The sequence below is a fragment of the Callithrix jacchus genome, chromosome 7 (assembly GCF_049354715.1).
Source record: "Callithrix jacchus isolate 240 chromosome 7, calJac240_pri, whole genome shotgun sequence".
NCBI classification, from domain to species: Eukaryota; Metazoa; Chordata; class Mammalia; order Primates; family Cebidae; genus Callithrix; species Callithrix jacchus.
This window is the reverse complement of record NC_133508.1, coordinates 91,829,791-91,849,518: the sequence shown is the minus strand read 5'-3', so window position 1 is coordinate 91,849,518 and position 19,728 is coordinate 91,829,791. Positions and strand designations below refer to the sequence as shown.

Here is a 19,728-nt window from a genome sequence, read left to right as displayed (position 1 = left end):
AGGCACAAACACAGCCTGACACCCACATGCAGAGGTCGACAGGGAGGGTCAGGAATGTTCAGTTAACAGGTAAGTGTTGAACCTTTAGGGGAGGAGCTGCAAAAGCAGGAGTGGCATGTCCCTGCACACAGCACAGAGTGACACGTGTAAGGGAGAAGGAAGTCCATGCACTGTGGCACAGAGCAGAGGGGGAGGGTACTCAGGACAGGCGCAGGTGGCTGGGGAGGCGTCCCACAAAGCCTGGAAAGCTGGAAAGGTGGCGCTGCCCCTCCTCAGCCCCCACCCTCCGCTCCTGCATGGGCACCAGGCAGTTACCGCGATCACCCGCAGGATGTTCTGGCACGGGCTCACTGAGTTGTAGGGCCCCAGGAAACGCTTGTTGCTCTCATATAGCTCCTTCTTGTTGGTCTCTTCCTTATCTCTGGCTCCTGCAAGAAGAGAACCTTCTGAGTGAGGCCAGATCTCTCTATTTTTGTTAAACATACACGTAGGAAGTCCCTACATCATAAGGAACCAGCTTGATACGTTTTCACATAGTGAACACACCACTGTAGCCGACCCCCAGGTCAAGACACAGAACTTGATCAGCACCCCAGAAGCCCTGCTTGTGCACCCTTTTCAATCACTAGCCCTCTCTCTGACCCTGGCTATTCTAATTTCTCAACCACTAGAGAGATGTCTTTGCTTTTGAAGTTTATATAAATGGACACATCACATGTTATCCTTGGCGTCTGTCTCCTTTCACTCAACATGATATGGATGAGTTTCATCCACACAGTCGCACCAGCATTGTTCTTTCATTCATTCTCAATGCTGCATAATTCCCATATTATGAAGGACGATGATTAGTTATCTGTTCTACTTTTGATGGACATTTGGGTTATTGCCAGTTACCAAGCATCATGCTGCTAAGAACATTCTAGGGTATCTCTTGGTGAGTATATCTACACAATTGTTGGGTGTAAACCTAGGAGTGGATTGCTGGGGCATAGTCTAAGCATAGGTTCAGCTACAGGAGATATTGCCAAACAGTTTTCTATCACAGGAAATCATTGGCACCCCCATCTGCAGTACAAGAGAGTTCCCATTGCTCCACATCTTCCCAGCACATGGCATTGTCAGTTTCATTTATGCCATTCTGGTGGATGTGTGGCAATACCTCTTTTAAATTGCAACCCCCACCCCTGGTAGTACCAATCCTTATCTACTTTTCTTTAGTTTTTATCATCATCTGACTTGCTATATGTGTTACTTATTTATTTTGTTCACTGTCTATCTGCCAACAACAAGAAGGTACTCTCACCAAAGGGGGATTATTTATTCTCTTTTCCCCACTGCTGTGTCCCACATGCTAGAATAGTACCTTGCACATAGTGGCTTCATGTTTTCAGTTGAAGGAAGCATATTTCAGGTGCACTTCCTGAGGCCTATTGCAGCCCAGCTTGGGTCCTACCTGGATCCCGTCAAGGTATACAGGACTTGGGCACAAGAAAAGGCCACTGAGGCAGAGTGATCACGTGGACCAAGTGTGTGTGCTGTTTGTAAAGGAGAAGAGCTTGAGACCTGGTGTCTGGCAGGCCCTGGTTCAAATCCCAGCTGTGCTGCTTCCTACAGTCAGGGTGCCTGGGCAGACCGCTTCATTCACTGAGATTAAATTCTGAGTGGCCGGGTACAGTGGCTCACACCTGTAATCCCAGCACTTTGCTTTTTTTTTTTTTTTGGTTTGGTTTTTGTTTTCTGTTGCCCAGGCTGGAGTGCAGTGGTGTGATCTCACTCAGCTCACTGCTACCTCCACCTCCCGGGTTCAAGTGATCCTCCTGCCTCAGCCTCCGGAGTAGTGGTGACTACAGGTGTGTGCCACTACACCTAGCTTATTTTTGTATTTTTAGTAAAGACAAGGTATCACCTTGTTGGCCAGGTTGGTCTCAAACTCCTGACCTCAGCTGATCCTCCCACCTTGGCTCCCACAGTGCTGGAATTATAGGGATGAGCCACCACACCTGGCCTGTAATCCCAGCACTTTGGAGGCCAAGGCAAGTGGTCCACTTATGCCCAGGAGTTCAACACCACCCTGAGCAACATGGCGAAACTCTGTCTCTACAAAAAATAAATTAGCTGGGCCAGGCGCAGTGGCTCACACCTGTAATCCCAGCACTTTGGGAGGTCAAGGCAGGCAGATCAGTTGAGATCAGGAGTTCAAGGTCAGCCTGGCAAAAATGTCGAAACCCCTGACTCTCCTAAAAAAAACACAAAAATTAGCCTCACATGATGGCATACAGCCGTAGTCCCAGCTACTTGGGAGGCTGAGGCAGGAGAACCACTTTAACCTGGGAGGCAGAGGTTGCAGTGAGCCAAGATTGCTCCACTGCACTCCAGCCTGGGCAACAGAGCAAGACTCCATCTCAAAAAATAATAATAAATAAATAAGCTGGTCGTGGTGGTGCGTGCCTGTAGTCCCACCAACTCTGGAGGCTGAGGTGGGAGGATTACCTGAGCCCAGGAGGTTGAGGCTGCAATGAGCTGTGACTGAGCTACTGCACTCCAGCCTGGATAAAGGGCAAGACCCTATCTCCAAAAATAAATAAATAAAATAAAATCTGAGAGTATGGTTCTTCCCTGCTGGGTCTGTATTTAAAAAATGTAAAATCTAAGAGGTTTGACTTAGGGTTGCTGAATAAAATACAGAATAACCAGTTAAATTTGAATTTCAGATAAACAAATCAGTTTTTGTGAAAGTATGTCTCAAATACACTAAAAATTATCCATTGTTTATCTGAAATTCAAATTTAACTGTATATCCTGTATTTTTTATTTGCTAAATCTAGCAACTCTGAGTCTATACTAGTCCTACTCGTTTTTCTTTCTTTCTATCTTTTCTAAATGAGCAGCCTTGGCAGGGTGCAGTGATGTATGCCTCTAATCCCAGCACTTTGGGAGGTCGAGGCAAGCGGATTACTTGAGCCCAGAAGTTCAAGATCAGTCTGGGCAACATGGCGAAACCCCACCTCTACCAAAACTACAAAAAAAATTTAGCCAGGCACGACAGCATGTGCCTGTAGTCTCAGCTACTCAGGAGGCTGAGGTGGGAGAATGGCTTGAGCCTGAGAGATTGAGGCTGAGGCTGCAGTGAGCCAAGATTATGCCACCAAACTCTAACCTGGGCAACAGAACAAGACTCTGTCTCAAAAAAAAAAAAAAAAAGAGCAGCCTCCCAAGCCACAATAGGCTCACAGAGACTCCTATTCCTACCCCTAAAGCTGGTTATTAACATGGCTTATACCACCTTCCCCTGTCACTCCAGAGACATGAGTGGCTCCTGGCCAGCAGGGTAAATCTCCCAGGACCAAATCTGTGTTGCAAATGCTAGAGATCAAGGAGGGTGAGGATACCAGATAAATCCCAAAAACCTGAAGGGATAGGAGAAGAACTATATGGCAAGTGCCTATAATGTGTGGCACTGAGCTAGTCTCTTTACATATGCTCTTACAGAAGATCTTACTTTTATAAAGCATGAACTCAGGCTAGGTGCAGTGGCTCACTCCTGTAAGCCTAGTACTTTAGGAGGCTGAGGCAGATGAGTCACTTGAGGTCAGGAGTTCAAGTCCACCCTGGCCAACATGGTGAAACCCTATCTCTACTAAAAATACAAAAAGTAGCCAGGTGTGGTGATGTGCACCTGTAATCCCAGCTATTTGGGAGGCTGAGGCAGGAGAACCACTTGAACCCAGGAGATGGAGATTGCAGGGAGCCAAGACTGTGCATTGCGCTCCAGCCTGGGCAACAGAACCAGACTCTGTCTCAAAAAAAAAAAGCATGGATGGATTATATCTGAGTGTACCCTTTTTACAGATGAGGAAATCTAGGCCTACATAAAGTGCTTGCCTGAGGTCACATCACTAACAAGGGATAGAACCAGGTCTTATGTGCAGGTCACTCTACCTCCAGAGCCAGGAGAGTTTAAACCTCTGGTTTAGGGCAGAGCTGGGACTATGGAGAAAGGAAGGAGACAAGCGACAGCTGATACCGCACCTCTAGGTACAGTGCCTCCAGGATACCTGTGCAGCCCATACCGCATTACTAAGGGCTCCCTGAAGCTGAATCGAGGAAAGTTCTCCCAACTACAAGCTTAAGCTACTCTGGATTCAAAGATAGAAGCTGTTCTATATTCAGTAAGTATTCACTGAGCACCCACCATGTGCCAGGCCCAGCAATAGCTCTTGGGAATGCAGGGGTGACCAAGGTGCAGCCCTGCCCTTCCCTCATAGGGTTATAGTCTCTAGTGGGGAAAACAGACAGGAAAACAAGGTGTTAGGGGAATTCACCCTAGGTGTACATAGTATTAAGGGAATATGAAAATGATAGTCACAACTCAAGCTTGGAAGGGTAAGAAAAAGCAATTGCTTAAATCAAAATCGTTTGGTTTGGAGCCTTTGTCCCCTGGTTCTGTGGGGTCTTGGGCTTCACACGAGTTTCCATAGTCCCCATCTGACCCTGTGCTGGTTTCCCCCATCTGCCACCAGTGCCTTAATGTCAAGGCTCCATCTGATTCTTTATTGAATCCAGACTGAGCAACAGCTCAGAAGCCTTCCTTCAGAGGCACTCCAATAGCGCTTACGTTTTTGGAGATCCAGGATAGTATAGAGGATGACGATGCCATCCAGGGCCTCCCTGCCAATCTCCTCATCAGGATCCCCAATGCGAAGGATGAGTCTCCCCAGCAGAAGTCCCAGCGCCGGGAACCCCAAGGGCACCTGTTTGTATTACAATCTTAGGGACTGAGTGTTATAGGTTCAATAGCGCTATACATTAAATGGTGAACACAGGTGGATAGTCTGGCCCAGATTACAGAGCCCTCTGGAGATGGCAAGAGCTACCTGGGAATCCCTGAACAGAGGCAGACTCCTTCAGAAGTGGGAAGATTTTCCCTAAGAGCGTCCACCCTTCCCAGGGGCCACTCACAAAGAAAGGCAGAGTTAGAAGCATGTGGTTCAACACAGAGACGTTGCTGTTCACAGCCCGTGCTCGCTCATGGGCCTTCCCCGAGTTCATCCAGGGCCCCAGCGGCTGTGGGGTCAAAAGCAGGACTCAGAACTACAGGTTAGGTGCCAGCTCCTGCTGCTGGGTGGACAGGTCAGCCTTCACCCATCAGCAGGAAGCTTCCAGAGGAGGCATAAAGGTCACCACAGCCCTCCTCCTCTTCTTGGGGTTTAGGGAGAGATGGAGTTCAGAATGGGACTGACAGACTATAGGGAAGAAGGAAGTCAATGAGGAGAGAGGTGAAAGTTGAAGAGTCAGGAAGACAGAAGAAAGATGCAGGGACAAGAATGGGGAGAGCACAGATATGGGGGCAGCTATTAACCATGGGGCAGCCATTTAGAGAGTGGGGAAAATTAGGAGAGAGTGGAGAGGCAGGAGTCTGGGACAGGGCCTCTGAGACAGACAGGGGGGCAGAACACTCCCACAAGATGACATCCTGAAGCCAAATCACTCCTGGGTCTGGCCTCCACTGCTCCGAGCCAGTTTCTCTCTTCTCTCCACCCTTTCTCCCCTCCCTTCCTTCCCCCTCCCACCTCCGCACCTCCAAGATGCTCTTCAGTCCAGCAGGAGTGGGGTCCTCAACAAAGAGGGCTTTGAGCAGTGTCTGCAGGGCCTCCAGGGTCTGATGGTGAAGAGTCTGTGGACAGGAGGAGCACCAAGCCACTAGGGCACCTCTGGAGTAGAAGCCAGGCCCCGGCAGCCACTGGCATGGGTCCAGGGAGGTAGGGGAGTTTGGACCCATGAGAGCTGAGTTCTGGTTCTACCACTGAGACTAACTTGATGTGTAATATTGGACAGATTACTTCCTCTCATGGGTTATAGCTTCCTTATCAACAAATTGCTAATTATTATCTCTGCACTTTCTACCTTAAATAGGGGAAAAGCAGAGATCCAGCATCTACTGAGAATCTACCATGGACCAGGTGGCTACCTGGTGATTTGCACAATCATATCACCTTGTCCACAAATTCATTTTACAAATGAAGAGACAGGGACACTTATAAGTTTCAAGTCATGAGGAGCACATGAGAGGATGGATGGGAAAACGCTGTAGAACTGCCAGAGATGGATAAATGAAAGGGCCAATCCTGCTCTCGTCATCCTTGGGAAAGTGCTCTGATTTGTATTTGAATTGCTTCTCCTAGACCCAAGTCGGTTTTCCAAGTTGCCCCTTAAGGGAGCCATCACTTCCATTCCCGTTTGTCATCCCTTAGCCACACCACTGTCCTGGAATTGTCTTATGGGTACAGGCATTACACATGCACAAGGCTGGGCAGTGGTTTTCAGTTACTCAGAAGATCCTTTTCTGCCTCCCCTCCTCCTGCCAGCTCAAGTGTGCTTCCTAGGTTGTTACTGTTCAGACTTCCTGAGTCTGCACACACCCTGAAGCCAGTGGTCCTTAGGGTTATACTACAACCACCAAGAAAGCCTGGTTCACCACCTACCTCCTCCTTCCTGCCCATCTCTGCAGATTACTGTGCAGCACTTCCCTCTGCTGGCAAAACCTGGTACTGCAAGAAGGCTGCTTGCCTTTTTTCATCCACCAGCCCTTCCGCCTTCTCCAAGGACACCACCTCCGGGACCCTGGTTCTCCAGACTCACTTTCCAGAACTCTTGCCTCACCCTCTAAGCTCCAGCCACACTGCCAGTTTGTCATCCTTCTGCATCCGGGAATGCTCTTCCGTCTGCCCCCCTTCTCGGCTTCACAATCACAACCCCTGACCCCCATCTAGGCCATTCCCCCCACACCACCAGCCATTGCAGGCTCTTTATAGCACCGAATACTTCTGGCTTGCACCATTTACCATTGGTGTAATTTTGCATTTCTTCATATTTATTTATTTTATACCAGCCATCTCCCCAACACTCACCTCGGCTGTAAGGCTCCTGTGCTGAGTTCAGCATGGAGCAGGGACAGAGTTAACATTTGTAAATGAAGTGGTGAACGAATGTGCTGCACCCTGGGCTGAAACCCCTTTGCCTTCACCTTCCCCACTGACCCTCGCTCCCCCTCATCCTACCCTGAAGGTCACCTCCACCCTCCAGGAATGCCTGGAGAGGTTTGAAGATGCTCACATGAGCCCCATAAGGTTCTGCTTCTCCAGGTCTCACACCTGGGTCCCCTAGCCTGTCTCCATTATAGCCTAGGCCTCAGCTCTGCCCCTCCCAATCCTGGCTGCTTCCCCTGGCCATGCCAACATCTGCCCACATCCCTCCCAGAGGGCAGGGCCCAGAAGTGGACAGGATGGGGTGTCTTTATTTGAATGATTCATCCAGCCACCATTTATCAAGTACTCAGACCAACAGAAGTGAGTGGAATTGCCCAAGGCCACAGACCAATGAGCTGGAGGGTACAGCTCTATATCTCCTCCCAGAACATGACCTAGCCCTGGGGCCCCACTGGGAAGGCCCCGCCTCACCTGGATGGTCTCAGCCTTGGCCTCGTCCTTCTCCTGCATGGCTTGCACGGAGGGCAGGGAGAACACGCTCTGCACACATGTGTTCACCAGCTCCGACCTCTCCCGCACGCCCAGGGTAGGCTGAGTGTGGCTGGGGAAGAGGCAGAAAGCAAAGGCATGGAGTGAGGGAGGGGCCCATGGAGGGAGGTGGCTGAGGACCGGGCTGGGCTGAGGAGCGCGGGCACTGGGCAAGCGGATGGGGAAAGGCACAGGGGTTGGGGGAGGGTACAGCGGAGAGATGAGGGAGGGCAGAGTGGAGGAAGTGGGGAGAGGGGCGGTGGGGACAGGGAGAAGGCCGTGGGCACCTCAGCTGGGTCAGGATCTCCATGGCCTGCCGGCGGACGGAGCTTGAGAGTGAATCCAGTGGCTCCTCCTGGATCTGCCTCTGGACAGGGGGCCACAGAGGGTCTGATGAGGACAGGGCTACTGCAGGCCTCCAGGGCCAACACTGTCCCCTTACAAGGAAGAGGTCACAGCAGCCCCTCAGCTCCTTCCGCCTCAGCTTCCCAAGTAACTAGGTCTACAGGCTTGTGCCGCCACACTTGGCTAAATGTTTCTCTTTTTTGTAGAGACAGAGTCTTGCTGTGTTGCCCAGGCTAGTCTCAAACTCCTGAGCTCAAACCATCCTCCTGCCTTGGCCTCCCAAAATGCTGGAATTAAAGACATGAGCCACCATGCCCGGCCTCTAGGAGGCACATTCAAACCATGGAACTGGCCCAAAGCAAAACCTACCACACTGCCCAGCTGAATTCCTTTAAAATTTTTTTTTTCTTTTTAGAGATGGGGTCATGTTACATTGGCCAGGTTTGTCTTGAACTTGTTTTTTCCTTTGTTTGTTTGTTTGTTTTGAGATAAAGTCTTGCTCTGTTGCCCAGGTTGGAGTGCAGTGGCATAATCTCGGCTCACAGCAGCCTCTGCCTCCCTGCTCAAGCGATTCTCCTGCCTCAGCCTCCTGAGTAGCTAGGACTACTCAGAAGGGAGGCCAGGTGATATGCACACCTATAATTCCAGCACAGAGACGGGCTTTCACCATTTTGTCAGGCTGGTCTCAAACTCTTGACCTCAAATGATCTGCCTGCCTCAGCCTCCCAGAGTGCTGAGATTACAGGCGTGAGCCACCATGCATGTTGAACTCTTGGCCTCAAGCAGTCCTCCACCTTGGCCTCCCAAAGTGCTAAGATTACAGGCATGAACCACCACACCTGGCCAACTATCCATTTCTATAAGATAAAAAGATTAGTTGGGTGTGGTAGCACACACCTGTGGTCCCAGCTCTCAAGAGGCTGAGCGGGGAGAATCCCGTGAGGTTGATGCTGCAGCGAGCCATGGTGGCACCACTGCACTCCAGCCTGGGCTGGAGCACGACCCTGTCTCAAAATAAAGTACGTCCTTCTAACTGCTTCTCGCTTTCGATCTAGCACCTACGCACAGCAGATGCTCGATTAATGTTAGATAAATGAAGGTATGGAGGGCAAGGACATTTTTGGTTGGCTCTGTAAGGTACACAAACGCAGATATAATTTGGAAGCCTCAGTGGTTATTCCTGCCCAATCTATTCTGGTGGATAACGGAGAAGTGACTGTATTTAGCAACATGATGAGGGAACTGTCTAAATCGCCCACCAGAAGGAATTTCTGGGGAAAGAACGTAAAGTAATGAGAACTGCTTCAGGGTGTGCAAGGCTTTACTGTAGACTAAAGCATCAGGTTGTGTCCTCCCAACAAGCCAGTAGCACAGGTATTATCACACCCATCTGTGAGATGAGAAGAGTGAGGCTCGGAACTTGTCCGAGCTCCCTCCATGTAGGTGGAGGGCAGTTCGAGGTGGAGCTGAGACTCAATTCTCGGGGTCCCGCCTCCCCATCTTGTCCTCCTCCCACCTCAACCTCCCACCCCTGCAGTCTCATCAGTGGGTGGACGCAGGAATTCTGCCCCCTCCCACCCCAATCCACAGACCCGCCTGTGGCTCCCCCACCATCATCTTCTTCATCATGGTCTTCTTCTCTCCTTCTGCCTCCAGCGGATCCTGGCTCTTCTGAAGGTTGCTGACATTCTCAACCTAGGGGATGGCAGAGCGAAAAACCTCAGAGTGAGAGTGAGAGCCCCGCTGAGCCCGGTCCTCAGGTTGTCCATACAGCGCTAGTAACCACCTGACACCCGCAGGCAAGCCATCATTGGCACAAGAGAAATGAGAGGTTCCCACAAGGGGAACTTGGGGTGGGGTAAAGAATGGAGAAAATAGAGGGGCTGGAGGAGTTAATCCAGAATGCCAGCATTTGGAAGAGGACCAGATATGAGGGACTGCAACATACTCCCCCTTCTCCGGTCAACTAAGGAGAGGACAGAAAGGGCCCCAATCCTTCAACCCGAAATCGCACCATTACTGGCCTTCCAGTACATACAAGTCAGATTGAGGCAATCTGCTACCTGAGAGAGAGAACACATTAACCAATATCCAGTGAATCTCTCTTTTCTCATCATCTTAAGGGGAAGAAGGAAAAGAAACAATGACCATGACCTAAGAAAACTAACTTCACCTAGTAAAGAGGAAAAGATGAGTGAATCTGACAGGGAGTGTGGCACATTGAAAATGGCTGCAAGTTATTTTCCGCTCCTCTTATCCAAACGACAGATTCCTCTTGAATCTTGGCTCATTTTACAACTTGCTTTGACCAGTAGAAAAATGTGGACATGATACTGGGCCAGTTTCTGGATTAACCCTTAAGAAAACTGGAAGCTTCCACTTCTTCCCTGTGAAACCCAGACATTGTTCTTCAAGGAAGCCCAGGCTAGAAGACAGAATGATGACAGACCATGTGGAGAGAGGCCCTGGAAGATGAGAGGGTCATCTCGAATGTTCCAGTCCCACTGAGTGATCTCAGTCTACACTGTGTGGAGCAGAAGAACCACCCAGCTAAGCCCAGTCAAACTTCAGAATCATGAGAAATCGGGCCTCTCTGATCCTAATGCCCCTGGCACTCAGGCTGGAATACAGAGATGCAATCACAGCTCACTGCAATCTCAAATTCCTGGACTCAAGCGATCCTTCTGTCTCAGCCTTCTGAGTAGCTAGGACTACAGGTGCATGCTACCATGCCCAGCTAATTTCTTTTACTTTTAAAATTTTTATAGCCAGGCGTGGTGGCTCACGCCTATAATCCCAGCACTTTGGGAGGCCAAGGAGGGCAGATCACCTGAGGTCAGGAGTTTGAGACCAGCCTGACCAACATAATGAAACCCTGTCTCTACTAAAACTACAAAAATTAGCCAGGCATGATGGCAGGCACCTGTAGTCCCAACTACTCAGAAGGTTGTACATATCACCTGGTATGGGCCTCACTTCAGCTTTGTTGTGCCCATTTTATAGAACTTTCCTGACAGAGGAAACATATGCAAAGGCCCTGGGGCAGGAATGAGTTTGGTGTGTGTGAGAAACAGAAAAAGGCCAGTGTGGCAGGAACACAGTGGACAACTAGAAGGATGCCATGGGATGAGGATAAACACTCCCTGAATGCAGGGCCTCCTTAGTCCGGCCACCTCTCCCCATCTCCACCCAGCACTGCCCCAGGGACTGAAGCAGCCTGGAGTCAGGGCCTGCCTCCTGCATGTCCAGGCCTGAATGGATCCTCCACCTCCTCCACATTCTGTCCACCCAGCAGTCTGGTCCACACTCCGAGTGGCCCCTCCAGTCTTCCCCACTGGCCCTCACCAAGTCCGGCAGATGCAAGTGTGCCTCCCTTCTGAACTGGCCTTCTCAGGCCTCCTGAGCCTGCCTCATGGCCCAGACCTGGGTTGGACCTGACTGTCCTGAAAAAAAGGCCACTTCTAGACTTTCTGCCCCTTTCAGAGCCCCTCCCACTATTCATTCAATTGTTTAAAAATCTTTTATTGAGCATCTATTGCGTGCCAGGTGCTGCACTAGACACTGAAGTCACAACTGTGAATAACAGACAAAAAGGCCCAAGTAATGGAAGATACGTCCTTTTTGGGCAGACAGACAAGAAATGCGATGAATAAATAAAGCATACAGCACATCAGATAGCAATGAACATTATGGAGAAAAGGAGAGCCAGGCTGAAGCATGCGGAATGCTGGGGCTGAAGGTCTGGGGGTCAGGGGTAGGCAGGACGGGGGTATCCCAGGACAGTCAGCTGGGGGTTGGGCAGGAGGCGTACCAGAGCCATGTTGTGGCCATCCTCTCTCTTCTCTGGCACCATCACCAGGCATGAGTTCACTTCTCCTACAGGGCACAGTTTCAACAAGATAAAGCTGTGATGTACGTAGGATGCCATCATGCCATCTTTTCTCCCCTTCTAGGCCCCTCCAGTCTTTACCTCAACCCAACAGCCACACTGAGCTTTTAGGTATAACTAGCTCATGTCACGCCCTCCCTGCAACTCTTCAGTGACACCGCATTTCATTGAGCACAAAGCCAGCACCCTTGCCGAGGCCTTCAGTGCCCTGCCCTCCTCCACAGCCTTATCTCCCACCGCTGGCCCGCCTCACTACGCTCTGGCCACACTGGCCACACCAGCCTCTTTCCAGAACTGGGCACATTTCCCCTCAGGGCCTTTGCACGGTGGTTTCCTCTATCCGGGTATCCCAGCCACTGCCCGCCATACCTCCTTGCCCCGCTGAGGCTCTCCTTCAGGCCTCGGCTCTCCTGCCAGTCCTAAGAAGGGCCGCCCCACCCTGGGGCTCAGCAAGGGCCACTGTGGTCTTGTCTTGCATTGTCCGAGTCTCTTCTTCCAGCAGTTATCACAATGCCTAGCTACACACCTACTTGCTATGAGAGTCATCTGCTGTTCTGTCGGTCCCTCGTCTCTTCACTTTCTTTTGGCAAAAGAGCCTCATCTTTTCTGTGTGCACCTAATTCCATGTGCCTAGGTGAAGCTGGATTCCTCAAGACACATCCAGCACCCCCTCTTCAGATGGGGGCAGGCCTGGGACCCAAGCTCCACTCCTAAGAGTATTCCATGCCCCCAGCCACAGCCATTGGTCCAGGATGACAACTTGACTGAGCAGGGCCAATAGAGTCCTTTTTTATTTTTTGTGAGATGGGGTTTTATTCTTGTTGCCTGGGCTGAAGTGCAGTGGCACAATCTCAGCTCACTGCAATCTCCACCTCCTGGGTACAAGCAATTCTCCTCCCTCAGCCTCCTGAGTAACTGGGAGAGCAGATACATGCCACTGCACCTGGCTTTTTTTTTTTTTTTTTTTTTTTTGAGACAGAGTCTCACTCCATCACCAGGTGCCAGGCTGGAGTGCAGTGGCGCCAGGCTGGAGTGCAGTGGTGTGACCTCGGCTCACTGCAACCTCTGCCTCCTGGATTCAAGCAATTCTCCTGCCTCAGCCTCCCCAGTAGCTGGGACTACAGGTGCGAGCCACCATGCCCAGCTAATTTTTTTGTATTTTTAGTAGAGATGGGGTTTCACCATGTTGGGCAGGATGGTCTCGATCTCTTGACCTCGTGATCTGCCCACCTTGGCCTCCCAAAGTGCTGGGATTACAGGCGTGAGCCACCATACTTGGCCAGAGTCCTTTATTTAAGGGGGTTGAGGGAACACCGAAGGAGAGAGGATCTTTCTCCTTCTGAGGTCAAGGTCACTGGGACCTATGAGAACCTGGAACTTGAGATTCTCGACCACCAGAGGAGGCTGGAGGATGGAGAAGCAGAGATACCCCAATTGTAGTGAACACAGCCGACACCAAGATCTTAGCTTCTGAATATGATTCTCCACTAAAAGGAACAAGGCTCCTTGGAGAAATAGTGACTCCAGGACTTGAGCAGGGAAAGTCCAGGATGAACATGAGACATCTGAATGATGACATTTGACATGTCAAATGTCAAAGGGACATAAAAGTGTGCTTTTTTTAAAGAGCTTCGGTGGGGGGCGGGCATGGTAGCTCACACCTGCAATTCCAGCACTTTGGGAGGCTGAGGCAGGTGGATCATCTGAGGTCAGGAGTTTGAGACCAGCCTGCCCAACATGGTAAAACCCCATCTCTACTAAAAATACAAAAATTAGCTGGGCATTGTGGCACACACCTATAATTCTAGGTACGAGGGAAGCTGAGGCAGGAGAATTGCTTGAACCCAGGAGGTAGAAGTCTCAGTGAGCCAAGATTGCACCACTGTACCCAACCTGCGCAACAGAGCAATACTCTGCCTCAAAAAAAAAAAAGAGCTTGGGGGTCTTGCCATGTTGTCCAGGCTGGTTGAACTCCTGGGCTCAAGTAATCCTCTGCCTTGGCCTCCCAAAGTGCTGGGATTACAGGTGTGAGTCACAGTGCCCAGCTACAAAAGTTTGCTTAAAGGTGATTCCACCGGTCAAATTGAGGAAAATTTGAGTATCACAATAAATTATGAAAGAAACAGATTAAAGCCCATTGAATAAACTAAGACCCCTCGAGTCCATACTAATACAAATCAATGAATAAATAAATTGAAAGTTTGATGAGGAATGGGATATTCACATAGTTTCAAAGTACTTGACCACGTGATATTCACTACACAGGAGTAAGTCCTGAGTTCACATTGGAAAACCTTGGCAGCAACCATCCTACTCAAGCAATGAAAGTGAACAGCATCAGTAACGAACAAATCAAAATTGTGAGGCACCAAACAGGATGCAACGAGAAAAACCCCGCATCACTTCTGTGCTATTCCTGCCAAAAATTCATGGCCTGAATCTAATCATGAGCAAGCGTCAGACAAATCAAAACTGAGGCACATCCTACAAAAATAGCTCACCCGTCATCCTCAGATGTATCAAGGACAGGAAAGTCAAAGAGAGGCTGAGGACTGCAGGCAACAGATCAGACTAGAAACAAAAGAACGATGAGTGACTCTGAACTGGATCCCCTTGCTGTAGAGAACATTACTGGGAAGACTGGTGACTTCTGAATAAAGCCCGAGATTATATGGTAGCTATGTATCAATATTAATTGCCTGATCGTGATTGTGATAGTTATATTTCATCCTTTTTTGTAAGAAATACACTCTGAAATTCGGGGGGTGATGAGGCATCATTTGGCAACCTATTCTGAAGTGATTCAGGGCAAAAAATTATAATATGTTGTCAATTTTTCTTTTTTCTTTTTTCTTTCTTTTTTTTTTTTTCCTTTGAAATGGAGTCTCGCTTGGTCACCCAGGCCGGAGTGCAGTGGTGCCGATCTCGGCTCACTTCAACTTCCACCTCCGGGGTTCAAGCAATTCTCCCACCTCGGCCTGCCAAGAAGCTGGGTTTGCAGGTGTGTGCCACCACACCCACCTAATTTTTGCATTTTTAGTAGAGACAGAGTTTCACCACATTGGCCAGGCTGGTCTTGAACTGCTGCCTTCAAGTGATCTGCCCACCTCGGCCTCCCAAAGTGCTGGGACTACAGTACATGACCAGTATTGTTCTAAACACAGTTAATGAAAGTGAGCAAAGTTACCTAAATTGATCTGTAGATTCAATGAAATCCCAATGGAAATGGCAGCCAGTTTTCATCTTATTTTATTTCATTTTGTGGAAATTGACAAGCTATTTCTAGGATCTATATAGAAAAGCAAAGCACCTAGAATAGACAATCTTGATGTAGAACAAAGTTGGAGGACTTAACGCTACTAGATATCAAGAGTTACTCTAAAGCCCGGTAGTTAAGGCGATGGTTAAGGATAGACAAATAGCCAAAGGAACTGAAAGAGTCCAGAAATGCACCTACGCATAGATAGGCACTTGACTGACATCAAAGGTGGCACTGTAGTTCAGTGGGGAAAGCAGGCTCTTTTCCATCAATAGCCTGGAGCAATGGGGCTCCCATATGGGGAAATATATGAACCTTAAGCCTCTTCCTCACAGTATTTTCCAAAATTAAGGCAAAATGCATCATAAACTTAATGTGAAAGATGAAACAATAAAGCTTCTAGGAGAAAACATAAGTAACTGTTTTCACAACGATTGGGTGTGAAAATAAGCAGATGGCAAAAAGCAACATCTAAACACAATTTGATTCATTAGGTTCTTTAAAATTAAGAACTGCTGTTTATCAAAAGACTTTATTAGGCCAGGCATGGTGGCTCACATCTGTAATCCCAGCACTTTGGGTGTGGTGGCACACCCCTGTGGCCACAGCTACTCGGGAGGCTGAGGCAGGAGGATCACCTGAGCTCAAGGAGCTGGGGTCTGCAGTGAGCTGTGACTGTGCTGCTGCACTCCAGCCTGCACAACAGAGACCTCACTTCTTTTAAAATGTTTTAATTATTTAAGTTAAAAAATTAAAAATAAATAGAAGACCTCATCAAGTCACAGACTTGGAGAAAATAGTCAAAATTTATATATCTAACAAAGAACTCATATCTGGATTATGCAAAGAACTCCCACAAGTCCATAAGAAAAAGAAACAACCCAATTTTTTTAAATGAGCAAAACATATATGCTGTTCCCTTCTGAAATTAAAAAAAAATCAGCAAAATGTTTGAACTGATACTTCACAAAAGAGGATATACAAACTGCCAATGATCATGTAAAAAGATGCTTAACATCAGTAGTTATCAAGATATACAAATTAAAACCACAGTTAACTATCACTAGGCAGACACTCCCTAGAATGTCTACAATTTTTTAAATTGACAACACCAAACGTTGGTGAGAATGTGGAACAAGTGAAATTCACATTGTTTGTGGAAGCATAAATGAATTCAGTCATTGCTGTGGTTTGAATATTTGTGTCCCCTCCAAAATTCATGTTGAAACTTAATCTCCAATGCAATAGTAGAGACTTTAGGAGGTGGTCAAATTATGAGGGCTCCCCCCTCAAGAATGGGATTAAGGCCTTTATAAAAGAAGCTTCATATAGAGTTCAGCCCCTTTTAGTCCTTCCACCTTCCACCATGTGGGGATACAGCAAGCAGGCCCTCACCAGACACCAGACGCTGGTGCCTTGATCTTGGACTTCTAGTCTCTAGAAGTGTGAGAAAATAAATTCCTGTTGTTTATAAATTACTCAGTCTCAGGCATTTTGTTATGGCAGCACCAACGGACTAAGATTACCACTTTGAAAAACTGTTTGGCACTATCTCTCTTTTTTTTTTGAGATGGAGTCTGGCTCTTATTGTCCAGGCTGGAGTGCAATGGCACAATCTCAGCTCATCGCATCCTCTGCCCCCTGGGTTCAAGTGATTCTCCTGCCTCAGCCTCCCAAGTAGCTAAGATACAGGCATGTGCCACCACACCTGGCTAATTTTGTATTTTTAGTAGAGACGGGGTTTCTCCATGTTGGTCAGGTTGGTCTCGAACTCCCAACCACAGGTGATCCGTCTGCCTCTCACGCACGCTCATCTGGCAGTATCTCTTAAAGTTATAAATATGCCTGCACTTGACCCAGAAATTCTACTCTGGGATAAATAAGTGCACCTGTGCACCAAAGTCATGGGCAATACCATTCACAGCTACTTTATTAATAACATCCAAAACGTTTTAGGAACAATTCTAATGTCCATCAGCAGCAGAATGCATAAACAAACTGTGGTATATCCATACAATGGAATACTAGAGAACACCAAAAAACAATCTACTATTGAAATACACAACAATATGGATGAATTCGACAGGCATAAGGTTGTGCTAAAAAAGCCAGAGTCAAAACAGTAAACACAGTCGGGCTAGGTGGCACACACCTGTAATCCCAGCCCTTTGAGAGGCCAAGGTGTGTGGATCACCTGAGGTCAGGAGTTCAAGACCAGCCTGGCCAACATGGTGAAACCCTGTCTCTACTTAAAAAACTACAAAAATTGGTCGAAGACCAAAACTACAAAAGTTGGTCAAAGACCAACTTAATGAAATGAAACTAGAAGACAAGATTAGAGAAGAAAAAGTAAAAAGGAATGAGCAAAGTCTCCAAGAAATATGGGACTATGTGAAAAGACCTAATTTACATTTGATAGGTGTACCTGAATGTCATGAAGAGAATGAATCCAAGCTGGAAAATATCCTTCAGGATATTATTCAGGAAAACTTTCCTAACCTAGTAAGGTGGGACAATACTCAACTCCAGGTAATACAGAGAACACCACAAAGATATTCCTCAAGTAGAGCAACCTCAAGACACATAATTGTTAGATTCACCAGGGTTGAAACAAAGGAGAAAATTCTAAGGGCAGCTAGAGAGAAAGGTCAGGTCTTTCTCTACAGCAGATCTCTCAACAGAAACCCTACAAACTAGAAGAGAGTGGGGACCGATATTCAACATCCTCAAAGAAAAGAATTTTCAACCCAGAATCTCATATCCAGCCAAACTAAGCTTTATAAATGAAGGAAAAATAAAACTTTTCATGGGCAAGCAAGCACTCAGAGACTTCATCACCACCAGGCCTGCTTTATAAGAGCTTCTGAAAGAAGCACTACACACAGAAAGGAACAACCAGTATCAGTCATCCCAAAAACTTACCAAAAGGTAAAGAGTATCTCCATAACGAAGAATCTATATCAACTAATGGGCTAAATAGCCAGCCAGCATTAAATGACAATATTAAACTCACAAATATCAATATTAATCCTGAATTTAAATGGATTAAACACCCCAATCAAAGACACAGACATACAAACTGAATAAAAAGTCAAAACACATTGGCACTCTGTATCCAGATCCATCTCATAAGCAAGGACACACAAAGACTCAAAACAAAAGGTTGGAGGAAGACTCACCAATCAAATGGAGAGAAAAAAACAAACAAACAATAAAAAACAGGAGTTGTAACTTTCGTCTCTGACAATATAGACTACAATAGTAACAAAGACTAAAAGAAACAAAGAAGGACATTACATAATGATAAAAGGATCAATGCAACAATAGGAGTCAATGATCATAAATATATATGCACCCAATATAGGGGCACCCAGATACATAAGACAAGTTTTCAATGACTTATAAAGAGACTTGGACTCCCACACAATAATAGCGGGAGACTTTGACACCACATTGTTAATATTTGACGGATCAACGAGATAGAAAATTAACAGGGATGGGCCGGGCGCGGTGGCTCATGCCTGTAATCCCAGCACTTTGGGAGGCCCAGGCGGGTGGATCACTAGGTCAAGAGATCAAGACCATCCTGGTCAACACGGTGAAACCCCGTCTCTACTAAAAAGACAAAAAATTAGCTGGGCATGGTGGCGCATGCCTGTAATCCCAGCTACTCAGGAGACTGAGGCAGGAGAATTGCCCGAACCCAGGAGGCGGAGGTTGCGGTGAGCAGAGATCGTGCCATTGCACTCCAGCCTGGGTAACAAGAGCAAAACTCTGTCTCAAAAAAAAAAAAAAAGAATATTAACAGGGACCTGGAACAAGTAAACTCGGTGAATACTTATAGAATTCTTCACCCCAGGTCCACAGAACATACATTTTTTTTTTTTTTAGTATCACATTACACCTATTTTGAAAGTGACAACATAAATGGAAGCAAATCACTCTTCGGCACTTGCACAGCATTTCGCAGACTTAAATGAAATATTTGTCTGTTTGTTGGCTGTTTGTTTGTTATTTTCTTTCCTTATTCTTTCCTGTCCCCACTGTTAAGCACAATTATCAGCATAAAAGAGGTTTTTAATACCTATTTTTAGATTGCATTCCAGCCTGGGCAATAGAGCAAGACTCCTGTTCTCTCTCTCCCCCACTTTTCTCTTTCTCTTTCTTTCTTAAAAAAAAAAAAAAAAAAAAACTACAAAAATTAGCCAGGCATGGTGGCAGGCACCTGCGTGCCAGCTGCTCAGGAGACTGAGGTGGGAGAATCACTTGAACCCAGGAGGTGGGGGTTGCAGTGAGCTGAGATTGAGCCACTGCACTCCAGCCTGGGCAACAGAGAGAGATTCCACCTCAAAATAAAAATAAAAATAGAAAAAATTAGCTAGGCATGGTGGCGCAAGCCTGTAATCCCCAGCTACTCAGGAGGCGGAGGCAAAAGAATCGCTTGAACAAGGGAGGCAGAGGTTACAGTGAGCCTAGATTCTGCCATTGCACTCCAGCCTGGGCAACAAGAGCAAAACTCCATCTCAAAAAAATAAAAAGTAAATACAATATTATTCTATTGACAATAAGTTTAAGAATAGGCAAAACTAGTCTATGGTGGTGCAAATTGGAATTGTCACCACCAGGGCAGTAATTATCAACCAAGAGCAGTTGTCCCCCTCCACACCCCCGACTGCGGAACTTTCAGCCGTGTTTGAAAACAGTTTTGGTTGTTACAACTT

The 19,728-nt window shown here is 47.5% G+C and overlaps 1 protein-coding gene across 13 annotated transcripts in view; it reads right to left on the bottom strand.

The window, feature by feature from the left end:
- MROH7 (maestro heat like repeat family member 7) overlaps positions 1 to 19,728 on the bottom strand; it is an 84,393-nt gene that overhangs the window by 28,094 nt on the left and 36,571 nt on the right. For 10 of the 13 annotated variants that reach the window (XM_078331940.1, XM_078331941.1, XM_078331943.1 and 7 more), the window contains 8 exons: positions 11,671 to 11,735; positions 9,471 to 9,554; positions 7,802 to 7,881; positions 7,458 to 7,587; positions 5,579 to 5,674; positions 4,960 to 5,064; positions 4,616 to 4,751; positions 316 to 428 (listed from right to left, as the gene is read on the bottom strand). In XM_078331940.1, coding sequence (XP_078188066.1) covers positions 316 to 428; positions 4,616 to 4,751; positions 4,960 to 5,064; positions 5,579 to 5,674; positions 7,458 to 7,587; positions 7,802 to 7,881; positions 9,471 to 9,554; positions 11,671 to 11,735 — 809 coding nt within the window. Of the gene's footprint in view, positions 1 to 315; positions 429 to 4,615; positions 4,752 to 4,959; positions 5,065 to 5,578; positions 5,675 to 7,457; positions 7,588 to 7,801; positions 7,882 to 9,451; positions 9,555 to 11,670; positions 11,736 to 19,728 lie in introns of all 13 variants that reach the window. The other 3 variants (XM_078331946.1, XM_078331947.1, XM_054236285.2) reach the window with 2 other exon arrangements.